Raw genomic sequence first — 13,835 nt, 5'->3', positions numbered from 1 at the left:
AACGCACAGTCTCTAGTAAAACTAAAGATTCTTATGCCTTGCAGAGCCTCGCAACTCCACTCCTAGGAATATTTCCTGGAGAAACCCACAGGAGCATGAGGAGACATGACAAAATATGCTTACGGCCACATTTTCGTACGAGTGGAAGAAATGAAGACTTAAGTAGTCCTCAACAGGGGAAAAGGTGTATGTTCAATATTTAACAATTAACAGGGAGTTCCCTGGCGGCCCAGTGGTCAGGACTCGGTGCTTTCACTGCGGTGGGCCCGGGATCATCCTCTGCTCAGGGAAGTGAGATCCCACAAACCACGCAGGGCGCGGCCAAAAAAACAACAGACAAACAAAACAATTTAACAATTAAAATCAAAGACCAAGAACAAAATGTACCGATAAATGTAAAGAATATTTAACTTAAAATAAGCAAACTACAAAATGATGAATACAGTACGAAACCACTTATGTGACATTTTTAACCACAAAAACAATACGCTGTACTATCTATCAATACATATGTATGTAGTACAAGGCAAAAACCAGTCAGGAAACAATGGTGCGCAATTTCAGCAGAGTCAGCATTCCTGGAGAAGAAGAATGAGAGGATACAATGGGGGCTTCCACCGTGTAATGCTTTGCTATTTATATAAATATAGCAAAATGTTAACAGTAGTCAAATCTGATTGGTGGGTTCAGTCATTTCTCATGTTAGTCTCTACACTCTTCTGTACACTGGAACTCTTAATCAAAAGGCATAAATTAAAAAACAAGAACTAAAACGTAACTGTCAATTAAATCTATGCACGTACTCAATAAAACAAAGTTGTGTCTTACCTCAACTGAAGAGCGAGGAGTCACAAAGAACTGATTGAATTCATCAGGGCTAAAATCTCCAAAAATATACTGAAAAAAAGAGAATTACTGATCACATAAAATACACAAATCATACAGTTTCAGGAAAAAAGTGTTATATCTCAATCCTATGAATAACTGGGCCAGAACCCCCAAGACCCTTTCTCCATTTAAACAAATGAAGGATCTGCAAACAGATTTCTAGATGGAGTGTTTTCCAACTACAAATAAGAAAATACTTAGGGTTTTCCATAAATTGTCAAAGAACAGCCTAAGGTTAATAGAGCTTACTTCTGTTACCAAGGCTGTTGCCCCAGAATCACACCCCTGCCCCTCCCTCAAATAGAAACCTTATTCTTATCGAAGTTTCAGGAGGAAACTGCAAAGAGGAAAAAACAACTGGTTAGAACCAACAAGGCCCAAGACAGTGTAAGACGTGACTTCCAGCAGAAGTCGAGTCTCATTGCATTCTCACTGTAATACGTTAGCACGTGCTAAATGACCCACCCACCGGCACAGCACCACCGGCACGGCACCACGGAGGGGGGCCATGACAACAATTGAGAAAGCCCGCACAAGGACTGAAAAGGAGAAGCGCAACAGTCCCAGGCCCACAGCACACCCCTGCTCTCCAGTGAGTCGTGACCATTCCGCCCACTCTTTCCAAACCCCTCTCTTTCACCTTGACCCTCCTATGTATTTGGTATCTCTGCCCAAATTGGGTTGAGAAGTTGATTTGGAACTAGGTTCGTGCTTCTCCATTCTTTGGCCATTGAATAAAGCTTGTGCCGTTCCAGTCTCAGCATCGGTTTTGTTATTGGCTGCACAAATCTGATCAGAAAAAGAACCTCCCTGGCAGAGATAGGTGGCCTCAGCCAGGGCTTAGGACCACAGCTTGGCAACACTTTGAAACAGGTCAACTCTGTACATCAAACTTGTAAGTAGACTCCTGCTTGCAGGAGAATGTTTTTGGTTCACAAACATTTCTAGTTGTTCCATTTACCTTTCAGCTGACTCACGTCACTACCTCCATTTCAGCTTTCCCTACCATACATACTAAAGAAAAGCAGAAAACGTGGTTCCAACGGGAAGATAGGGAAATCCAAAAAAGGGAAATGTGAATGACTCTGATGGATGAACTTAAAAAGATATGTGTAAATTTTTTAACCTTAAAAGTACACTGGAACATGATACACAGATAAACATATTGTTCGACAGACACAAACCTCGCTGTGAACTCTCCCTTCATAGAATTCTGAACATTACTTTCTGAAAAACTGGTTAACCCGCACGGAAGTAAGTTTGACGAGTGCCAAGCAGTTCATATTCTCCCTGAAGCTTCAAGAAACAAGTCACTGATAAGAATCAGTGTGACGTGATTTCTACAACAATCACTCACTTCACCAATAATTATTTAGAGCCTATTAAGTGTCATGCACAACAATCGGTATTAGATATAAAAATGGCAAAAGCAGAGCTGTGGTTTCTCTACTCTTAACAGAACTGCAGTCTAACAACTTGTGGGGAAATTTACAGTATCTAAACATATATAAATAGATAATAACCATTATTACTGTAACTGAGTAAATGGAAACTAAGTCTCAAAATCTGTTGGTAAGAATGCACCAGTAGGGACTTCCCTGGTGGCGCAGTGGTTAAGAATCCGCCTGCCAATGCAGAGGACCAGGGGTTCAATCCCTGGTCCGGGAAGATGCCACGTGCCTCAGAGCAACTAAGCCCATGCATCACAACTACGAAGCCTGTGCACCTAAAGCCTGGGCTCCGCAACAAGAGAAGCCACCGCAATGAGAAGCCTGCACACTGCAACGAAGAGTAGCCCCCGCTCGCCGCAACTAGAGAAAGCCCGTGCAAATCAACGAAGACCCAACACAGCCAAATAAATAAATTAAATAAATAAATTTATTTTTTTTTAAAGGGAATGCACCAGTATTTCTAGGGAAAACATTTTTTTGGAGGGCTCTTTCACAGTAGCTACCAAGACCCAGAATATGTATTAAAAACAAAAACATCTTGACATAATATTTACGTATACTTGCAAAAGTCCACAAAGAAATTGTGCACTGACAGTAATAGTGAAAATGCAGAGTCCCAGAAACAACTTAGAAACAGTCTTCTTCTGAAATACTGTCATTGTGAGTTTAATTAGACTTATCACCAAAACTGGGGAAAAGCTGATTTTAATTTCACTCCAGCACAACACAAAGCAATGAGAAGAAAGAAAGGTGGGGTGGGGGAAGAAATGACACTGCTGCTTGGCATTCCTTTATAGTCCCACAGCAGAGAGATCTTTAAGTCTAGATATAAACCTTAAAATTTACTCAGAAGAAAATAAAAAGATGAGCGACACAATGGGAGAAAATATTGCAGACAATGCCAACTGCTGGCAAGGATGTGAAGCAACTAGGGATGCGGAACGATAACAGCCACTCAGGAAAAGAGTTCGGCACTTTCTTATAAAGTTACTTACCATACAACCCAGGAAGCCCACTCTTAAGTACTTACCAAAGAGAAATGAACACCTATGTCCACACAACAAAACAAAACAAAACCCTGTATGCTGAAGTTTACAGCAGCTCTATTCATAACTACCAAAAACTGAAAAGAACCCAAATGTCTATCAAGAGGTAGATGTGATACATCTACATGATGAACTACTACTCAATGACTCTCAAAAGCATCACGCTAAGTGAAGAATTAGACTTAAAAGGCCACAAGCTACATGACTGAATGTATATAGCATTCTAGGTCTAAACTCTAAGGACAGAAAACAGCCCTGTGGTTGTCAAGGTCTGGGGAAGAAATGATTACAGAAAGGCACACAAGAACTTTTAGGGGGAATGGAAATATTCACAGGGCAAGCCTGTCAGAGAAACAGTAAACTTCCTACCTGCCAAGGGAACACACCCGCGACAATACTAATGATTTCAGCCCTTGACAAGAAAAACTCACAAGACACGTGAGGGAGCAATCAACAGCAATAAAGAGAGTCATGATTAAAATCAGGGTGAAATGAAACTGAGTAAACAAAACATAGGAAACAGAAAAGAACTTAAAATTCTCATCTGTATCCTGAAAGAAATTCTAGCAGGTAAAATAAGCACATTGCCATGAAAAAAGGACGTATTAGGGACCTCCCTGGTGGTCCAGTAGTTAAGACTCCATGCTCCCAATGAAGGGGGCCCAGGGTCAATCCCTGGTCAGGGAACTAGATCCCACATGCTGCAATGAAGATCCTGCATGCTGCAATGAAGATCCTGCATGCTGAAACGAAGACCGGGTACAGGCAAATAAAAAAATTTTTTTTATTTAAAAAAAGGGACCGGGGGACTTCCCCAGTGGAGCAATGGTTAAGAATCCACCTGCCAATGCAGGGGATACAGGTTCGAGTCCTGGTCCAGGAAGATCCCACATTCTGCGGAACAACTAAGCCTGCACACCACAACTACTGAGCCTGTGCTCTAGAGCCCACAAGCCACAACTACAGAGCCTGCATGCCACAACTACTGAAGCCGGTGCACCTAGAGCCCGTGCTCCACAACAAGAGAAGCCAACGCAGTGAGAAGCCCGCGCACCACAACAAGGAGTAGCCCCCACTCGCCACAACTAGAGAAAGCCCATGAACAGCAAGGAAGACCCAACGCTGCCAAAAATATAAATAAATAAATAAATTTATTTTAAAAAAGAGGGGGGGACCAATTACAGAACCAGAAAGTATTCACAGAAATCAGAAGATTATTAAATTTAAATTACTAAATTTATAAGCTCAACAGATCTTATAGTAGAATCAACAAATACAAAGCAAGACAGCAATGCCTTGAAATTTCCAAGAAAAAAGTATTTTTTGTTTCCATAGAAATTTATTCTATAGTTTATTACTCAAGTGCAAAAGGCAAAATAATTCTCTGACACTCATACACCCTTGGGATGGGTGGGATGGGCTGCTTAATAATTCCAGAAAATGAATTCAGGAGATACATGAGCAGTAACAAAGAGGAACCAAAAGATGATTGACACTGTAGCTGTGAAGCCCAATGCAAACATGAAGACTCATGTTGTTTTATTTAATACCAACAGTAGAAATGTTGTCCACGTAAAAGATGTCCACTCTACCTTCTGAGTGGCTACTTTAATTCAGAATGTGGGGAAGACATTAGGATGAGAACTGAATGTTCTATAGGATTGCTAAATTATTCTTTTTGTGTGTGTGTGTGTGTGGTACGCGGGCCTCTCACTGCTGTGGCCTCTCCCGTTGCAGAGCACAGGCTCCGGATGCGCAGGCTCAGCAGCCATGGCTCACAGGCCCAGCCACTCCACGGCATGTGGGATCCTCCCGGACCGGAGCACGAACCCGTGTCCCCTGCATCGGCAGGCGGACTCTCAACCACTGCGCCACCAGGGAAGCCCTATTCTTTCTTTTAAAATTTAATTTATTTATTTTTTATACAGCAGGTTCTTATTAGTTATCAATTTTATACATATTAGTGTATATATCTCAATCTCAATCTCCCAATTCACCCCTTGATGTCCATACGTTTGTTCTCTACATCTGTCTCTATTTCTGCCTTGCAAACCGGCTCATCTGTACCGTTGTTCTAGATTCCACATGTATGCGTTAATATACGATATTTGTTTTTTTCTTTCTGACTGACTTCAGTCTGTATGACAGTCTCTAGGTCCATCCACGTCTCTACAAATGACCCAATTTCATTCCGTTTAATGGCTGAGTAATATTCCACTGGGAGCCACATCTTCTCTATCCATTCGTCTGTTGATGGGCATTTAGGCTGCTTGCATGACCTGGCTATTGTAAACAGTGTGCTGCAGTGAACACTGGGGTGCATGTGTCTTTTTGAATTATGGTTTTCTCTGGGTATATGCCAAGTAGTGGGATTGCTGGGTCTAAGTTATTCTCTTTAGGGTGGTCTTTTTGTTTTTTTAATTTGTATTTATTTTTATTTCTGGCTGCCTTGGGTCCTTGTTGCTGTGCGCACGCTACTCTTCATTGACGTTCCCAGGCTTCTCATTGCGGTGGCTTCTCTTGTTGCAGAGAATGGGCTCTAGGCTCACGGGCTTCAGTAGTTGTGGCACGTAGGCTCAGTAGTTGTGCCTCGCAGGCTCTAGAGCGCAGGCTTAGTAGTTGTGGTGCACGGGCTTAGTTGCTCCGTGGCATGTGGGATCTTCCCGGACCAGGGCTTGAACCCGTGTCCCCAGCACTGGCAGGCACATTCTTAACCACTGCGCCATCAGCGAAGTCCCTAGGCTGGTTTTCTCTTGGAAAAATAAAAATAAATGAAATGCTCATTTAAATCACATTTCTAAGTAAATTTCTTTATTTGAGTTCCTATATAAAGTCTTTTTAAAAAGAGAAATAAATTGGCCAATCCAATAAGAGAATTAAAATTCCAAAAGATTTAATACAATCTTGTCAATGGAGGGGGAGGGGGGATAGAACCATGACACACCCCCACCCCCCACAAGCCTTTGTCAAGTCCCTGCGCCAGTCTGCTGGGAGCAACGTCAAGGTCAACAGTCAGAATGCTTAGAAAGGTTCCAGGGAAAGCCTTTTTCTATTATTTTCAATTTTACTATTTTTACTTAATTCTTTATTTCTAAAGTATTATTTGAAAAACTTTGCTATAGATTTTAAATGTGCTTTCTCATTACAATTTCATGTTAACAACTTCAAGGATATGCACCTTTAACCTGATTACAAAATCCACGTGGGGCCACGGTGGAGTGGGGGGTGGCAGGGCACGGATTCCCCAGCAGTCCAGGGGTGAGGACTCCACTGCAGGGGGCACGGGTGCAACCCCTGGTCACAGGGAACTAAGATCCTGCATGCCGTGTGGTGAGGCCAAAACAAAACATCACACACACCAAACTCACTGAGGGGGTGGGGTGGGGGTGGGGCTGAGGAAGGAGCAAGTACAGAGAGCAGAAATCTCCAGACCCAGGGAGGGTGGGACGAGGGAGATGCAAGAGGGAGGGGATACGGGGATATATGTATACATACAGCTGATTCACTTTGTATACACCAGAAACTATCACACCATTAGAAAGCAATTATACTCCAACAAAGCTGTTTTTTTTTTTTTAAGAAATTTTCATGGCAAAAAAAAAAAAAAAAAAAAAAAAGAACTTTCCAAGACACTGTTAAGTAGAAAACATTCTTCAGGTAAAAAAAAAAAGGAGGAAAACAGAAATATTGATTTGTGTTTGCATAAAGAGATAGATATCAGAGAGGGAACCAAGAAAGGAGTAAAACCCTTGACTATACAGAGTCGGGGATGGGGTGGATCCCTGTGGAGCTACTGGAGCAGGGAGTGAGATTTCTTAGCGTGTATCTTTTCAGAGTTCTTAGTTCTGAACTATATAAATAACTATCTATTCAAAATATTAACTGCAAAAAGTCAATGTAAACAAATCATTGTACAACTATTCAAATACATGCATTTTGCAAAGACGTGTTTGCACCTATGTTAGTTTCAAGATCTCCCTGACAACAGAGACTAGGACTTGATGAAAACATTTAATCCAAAAAAGATACCATAAGCAATTGCCAACTATCAAATATGCAACGCTAAAACATCATTTAACACCTGACAAACTGCTAGCCAGAGCTGCTCTGAACTCCAATGTAATTCCTGTAACACCAGCCTACATATATCAATAAACAACTCCAACAAAACACACATGAATCACATCCTCTTGCCCTAATCGGACCTATTTTCTATCTTTAAAATGCATGAGTTGTTTAAAATAAGTAGTTACATTTCAACAATATAAAAAATAGTCCTTTCAGCTTTGCGACTGAGATAACAGAGGAGGTTGCTAAGAAGCTGGTATTATCAGCGTCTCTGCAAGGTACTCACTGCCCAGAGTTTTGGTTAGGATTTCTATTTCCTGTACAATGAGTATTTCCCATATGCTCATTGCAGATAAACTACATGTATCTTTTTCCTATGTATCGGTACACATATTTCTTAGACTCAAACAGGAATTCAAATGAAACATAGTAACTGCAGATAAAGAAAGGCCTAATAGTTGGGGAGTTCATTCTCAAAGGTCAAGTCACTGAGGTCTCAAGGGGAGATAAAGAATAAAAGACAATTTCCTGCCATCACAGTGCATGTGAAAAAAAGGTAAATAGTTCTTTCACAGGCAAAGAAGGTCATGTTTCTTTGGTAACCACTCAAACATTTGTGGGAAGTGATATAATAAAATACCCCACATAAATCTGGAGGCTATGACATCATTTCAGTGCTTATCAAAATCATCTGCACCATTCAAAAAACAATTACAGGAAGCATTACTATGAAGAAGCATTTTTTAACCACACTGTTCCAAAAAGGCAAACAGAAATACTGCTTGTACAGTAAAATTTACCTTAAGTAAGGAAGAAAAAAAAGTTAAATTACAAAGTTAAAGCTACAAAAGCAAGAAAAGGCCAAGTATTTATTCAACTGCAAACCCCAGTGAGTGGACTGAAGCCCGCGCGCCTAGAGCCCGTGCTCCGCAACAAGAGAAGCCACCGCAATGAGAAGCCCGCGCACCGCAACGAAGAGTAGCCCCCACTGGCCGCAACTAGAGAAGAACCAGCGTGTAGCAACGAAGACCCAACACAGCCAAAAGTAAAATAAATAAACTAATTAATTTATTTAAAAAAGAAAAAGAAAGAAAAGAAACACATCAGGAAAAGGGGCACGCCCACAGCACATTTAGGGTAGAAACAAGCCACTTCACTGCAGCCCAGCCCCAGGGAAATGGCTGCTCTGGGTTGTGTCTTCATCTTCCGAGCCTGGCCCCAGAGGGCCTAGGGCTATACAGCCTGGGGAAGGGGCAGGCCGAACTGGAAATACCCGTGTTCCTCCTAAAGGAAAGCAAAGACACAGTCTCTGCCCAAGGGAGGTAAGAAGAAGGAAAGACATTTGCCAGTCGCCCGCATGACCTACAGTTGGTTCTCCACGGATCTCATGCAGTCCCAGGAAACAGCACTTTCTTGCTTTCTACAGAAAGCAGGGGACCCGGAGGACGACCACCACAATGCAGCACTAGGGGGCGCTGGAGCACAGCTTCCCAAGCTCCATCTCCAGAAACACGAGTAATTAAAGACTGCCACCAAATCCATGTCCTCTGCCTTCAAAAGGACTCAGGAAAATAAGACGTCAGCCTTTGAGGTAAAAAAAATTAGGATACAAAGGCATGATCAATAAACACATTGCTGCGTGTGCACTGTACACACTGTACAGGTTCCAAGGCAATCACTGGAACCACTGTGAACTCAGCCCCCGGGACAATGTCCCAAGAACAGACGCAAAGCCAAGCCTCGCAGGGTTCAATGACAGAACCAAGCACAAAAAGTACAAAGTCTTCTCTCTTCCCAACCCAAGGAAACTGAATTTGGGAGATAGGAGGAAACATTTTTAGGAAACTGTTTCTAGCAATAAAAATTAATTTCGGGCTTCCCTGGTGGCTCAGTGGTTGAGAGTCCGCCTGCCGATGCAGGGGACGCGGGTTCGTGCCCCGGTCCGGGAAGATCCCACGTGCCGCGGAGCGGCTGGACCCGTGAGCCATGGCCACTGAGCCTGTGCGTCCGCAGCCTGTGCTCCGCAACGGGAGAGGCCACAACGGGAGAGGCCACAGCGGTGAGAGGCCCAAGTACCACAAAGAAAAAAGAAAAAAAAAAAAAAGTAAATAAATAAATTTATTTAAAAAAAAAAAAAACTTTAATTTCACCTCTAAAATAAGGGTATGCCAGACTAAACAACCTCCAAAGTTCTTCCCAGCTCCAAAAGGATCTCCTGGATATAACCAGGAGAAACACATGTTTGGAAATGCTCTCAGACTAGTATGGCTACCAGGTGGCTGGGCCCTGCACATATCATGCTGACTGAAAGAGGACAGACTCAAAGGGCCACACGTTGTATGATTCCCTTCCTGTGAAATGTCCAGAAGAGGCAAACCCCTAGGGACAGAAAGTAGATGGTGGTTGCCAGAGGCTGGGTGGGGAGGGGATTAGGGAGTCACCACTGATGAATATGAAGTTTCTTTTTTTTTTTTTTAATACATCTTTAACTGAAGTATAATTGCTTCACAATGCTGTGCTAGTTTCTGTTGTACAATCTTTCTGCAATGATGAAATGTTCTAAAATTGACTGTGGTGATAGTTGCACAACTCTGTGAATATACTAAAAACCACCAAAATGTACAGCTATTTAAATGGGAGAATTCTATGGCATGAAATTACTTCAACTAAATAAATGAAGTAAAAAAAAAAGCAGGTAAGTACTTGCATAAGAAAACATTTAGATTTCTTCACTAAACTTTTTTTGTTTTGATCAGGACCCAGTACTTGAGGACGCTAGCTGACATCTACTGAACAGTCAGTGTGTGCTCTTAACTTTGGAAAGTGGTGTGGGTGGCCTAGGGAACACCTGGAGATGACACTGTTCAGTGAACGCACAGCAGAAATTTCACTGATTTAACAGGATGGATTGAGCACCTACTCTCCACACTGAACTGTGCTCGATTGTGAGAATAAATTTTGAATAAGACAGACATAAGGTTTGGGACATCATGGCAATTACAGTTTTGTCACAGTGCAACTGGACTGCAAGTTGCAAAGAGCGTTACAAGTAGCAGAAGCAGACAAAGGAAGAGGGGCGCAAAGAAAGGCTTATTCCTCCACTGACTGGGTAGCAGCAGGATTCTGCTTACTTCCTTGGGGCCAAGGAGTCCAAACTGTGACAAAGCCACTCCCACAGAGAGCATCCCTCCTTAGGATTCAAATTTCAACCTACTACAGTTTAGTGTTAGCTTCATGTGGTTTGTGTATTTCATTCTGACTACTAAAGTCCTATCAAAAGTTATTCTCGGGCTTCCCTGGTGGCGCAGTGGTTGAGAATCCGCCTGCCGATGCAGGGGACACGGGTTCGTGCCCCGGTCCGGGAAGATCCCACATGCCGCGGAGCGGCTGGGCCCGTGAACCATGGGTGCTGAGCCTGTGCTCCGCAACGGGAGAGGCCACAACAGTGAGAGGTCCGTGTACCACAAAAACCAAAAAAAAAAAAAAAAAAAAAAAAGTTATTCTCTCACTTTTCCAAGTAGGATTTTTGACAGGTTGGATGTATTTCTTTAAGTGCCCTCGTGGAGAGTCTAAGCTAAAACTTGTTTGCACAGACTGCATTCTCCAAATTAGAAAACATGATTCACTTAACAGAAGTCCACTTTTACCAACTTTCAAGGCCTACTGTACATTACACAATGCCAGTTAAATTTTAACTTGTTTTGCTCTAAACTATTACTAAACAGCCCTCATTATACAATAACTTGGTATACAGACTTTTTATCACATGCAACAGAGCTGATAAATTAGGGAGTCAGTGCTTGTTATGTGGGATGGCCCTAGTAGACAGAAGTTCAAAATTCCACCTATTTTCATATCCATTACAATCACCTTGGTGCTAATCTAGGAAGGAAAGGGAAGGGATGGGAAGGGGAAAAGCAGAACACCAATAAAAAAGAAACATTTGTCAAAACTCATCAAACTATATACATTAAATGAATGAAATTCACTGCACATATATAACACCTCCATAAAGCTGGTTTTAAAAAAGGAACAGGGGCTTCCCTGGTGGCGCAGTGGTTGAAAGTCCGCCTACCGATGCAGGGGACACGGGCTCGTGCCCCGGTCCGGGAAGTTCCCACGTGCCGCGGAGCAGCTGGGCATGGGCCATGGCCGCTGAGCCTGCGCGTCCGGAGCCCGTGCTCCGCAACGGGAGAGGCCACAGCAGTGAGAGGCCTGTATATTGCAAAAAAAAAGGGAACAGACACCAAGTTCAATTCATCTTTCCATCGCCTGCAGTTAATGCAGTACTTGGCTTATAGCAGGTGGTCGAGTTCTGTTGAAAAAATGAATTCAGGTAGAGGAGGAAGAAAAGCAAAGCCTACGACAAATACAAGTTCCAGGGCTAAGGAACGATGACCTCTCCCTACTCTACAGCAATAGTTCCACTCCCAGATGTCAGCAGGCTGACAACAAAACTCCAACTGAACTACTCATTATTTCTTATGCTCCTGTTTTTACTATCGCCAGAGATGCACCAGCAGGGGCACAATTTTCATTTTTAAATATAAACTTTTAATATAGTCACGATATAACATTTAATTTTTAAAAGTAACATTTAGGGCTTCCCTGGTGGCGCAGTGGTTGAGAGTCTGCCTGCCGATGCAGGGGACACGGGTTCGTGCCCCGGTCCGGGAAGATCCCACATGCCGCAGAGCGGCTGGGCCCGTGAGCCATGGCCGCTGAGCCTGCGCGTCCGGACCCTGCACTCCGCAGCGGGAGAGGCCACAGCAGTGAGAGGCCCACATACTGCAAAAACAAAACAAAAAACAAAAAACCTGAGGCACAGTAAAATTAAGAAGACTGACAGTACCAAGTGTCAATGAGGCTGCAGAAGGGGAATTAGGCACGGCTGGCGCAGACATAAAAGGATATCGCCACTTTGGAAAAGCTCGGCAGCTTCTTACAAAACAAAACATATTCCTACCTTATGGCATAGAGCCACTGTACTGCTCGGTATTTTAACCACGAGAAATGAAAACGCATGTCCACACAAAGACTTGCACGTGAAAGCAGTCGACAGCTTCATTCATAGTAGTCAACGCTCGAACAACAAATGTCCGTGAGAGGTGAAGAGATAAACTGCTCCATCCATACAGTGGACTATTACCCAGCACTGAAAAGGAAAGAACTCCTACATCATGGGCAAATGTCAAAAATGTTACGCTGAGTGAAAGAAGGCAGATAGAAGGGTACTCTCTATATAATTCCACATAAAGAAAATTCTAGAAAACAGAAACTTAGCCTATAGTGACAGAAAGCAGATCAGTAATTGCCTGGCTAAGGGATGGGGATTCATGGTGAAGGGGCATGAGGGAAATTTCTGGGCAATGAAAATGTTCTATATCTTTATCATGGTGACAGCCTGGTATACACATTTGTCAAAACTCAAACTGCAAGCTTAAAATTGGTACATTTATTGTATTAAATTATACCTCACTATGGTTGACTAATTAGACACACACCTATAAATAAGGTGGATGAGGCAGCTGTATTATAAAAACAACTCTTGAAGACCAAAGACCACAATATTGATTTTTCGTTTACCCAAGTAGAATTCTTAAGCGCTCTATAAATATTCACACATCAGGACTTTTTTTTTTAAGATTTCATGTTCCTTGGTTCAAAGACTAACTAGTGCTACACAACACCACCTAAACTAGTATGCATGTATATTCTGCTACCTGTTTCATGGTAACAGACTTCTTTAAGCCTCCAACCTCAGATTGTTCGTGCCTGGCTTGGCTTTATAACTAACTGCTGAGATCCCCTGACCACCTACTCAAAGTCCACACCACATACAGACAATAAGTGCCAACAACACTCAGCCAAAACTTGTGCTGCATTGAACGCAGTGCCCATGAGCGGAAACTCGCTAAATCCATGTGTCCTGCAGGATTTTCCACTTAATGAGAAATATGCTGGAACCAAACCAACAAAAGCTTGGCCACCGAAGGCCACCTGCCGGAAAGGAAAGGGCACCACTAAACCAGAGGCTCCACGTTAGAAGACATTCAGGAAAAAAGAAGTGTGGCTACCTCGATTATTTTCTTCTAATCTAATAGTCACTGCCAATGGTCTCTTCAAACACCTTGGAAAATCTAGAGATGCCTAAGAAAAAGGACTCGTGTTAGCTGTTACACACACCCCTCTCCTTCCAATTTTAAGGAGGAAGTATATAGAATGTTCCCTTTCATGAATTACTTTGGTTGTTAATGAAAACCAAAGTTAGAAGAGTCGGTCGAAGAAGTAAAAGCTGCAAAATTACTATCTGCTGAAAATAAAAGAATGCAAAATCAGGTGCTGAGGGCTTGAGGACCACCATGCCTACTGAGGAAGCAGT

At 42.6% G+C, this 13,835-nt stretch overlaps 1 protein-coding gene across 2 annotated transcripts in view; it reads right to left on the bottom strand.

The window, feature by feature from the left end:
- The window catches only part of USP10 (ubiquitin specific peptidase 10), a 70,219-nt gene that overhangs the window by 38,695 nt on the left and 17,689 nt on the right, over positions 1 to 13,835 (bottom strand). For both annotated transcript variants that reach the window (XM_067019807.1, XM_059043822.2), the window contains one exon: positions 829 to 897. In XM_067019807.1, coding sequence (XP_066875908.1) covers positions 829 to 897 — 69 coding nt within the window. The remainder of the gene's footprint in view (positions 1 to 828; positions 898 to 13,835) is intronic.

Source organism: Kogia breviceps, chromosome 18 (genome assembly GCF_026419965.1).
Source record: "Kogia breviceps isolate mKogBre1 chromosome 18, mKogBre1 haplotype 1, whole genome shotgun sequence".
NCBI lineage: Eukaryota > Metazoa > Chordata > Mammalia > Artiodactyla > Physeteridae > Kogia > Kogia breviceps.
This window is presented reverse-complemented; position numbering and strand designations above follow the sequence as displayed.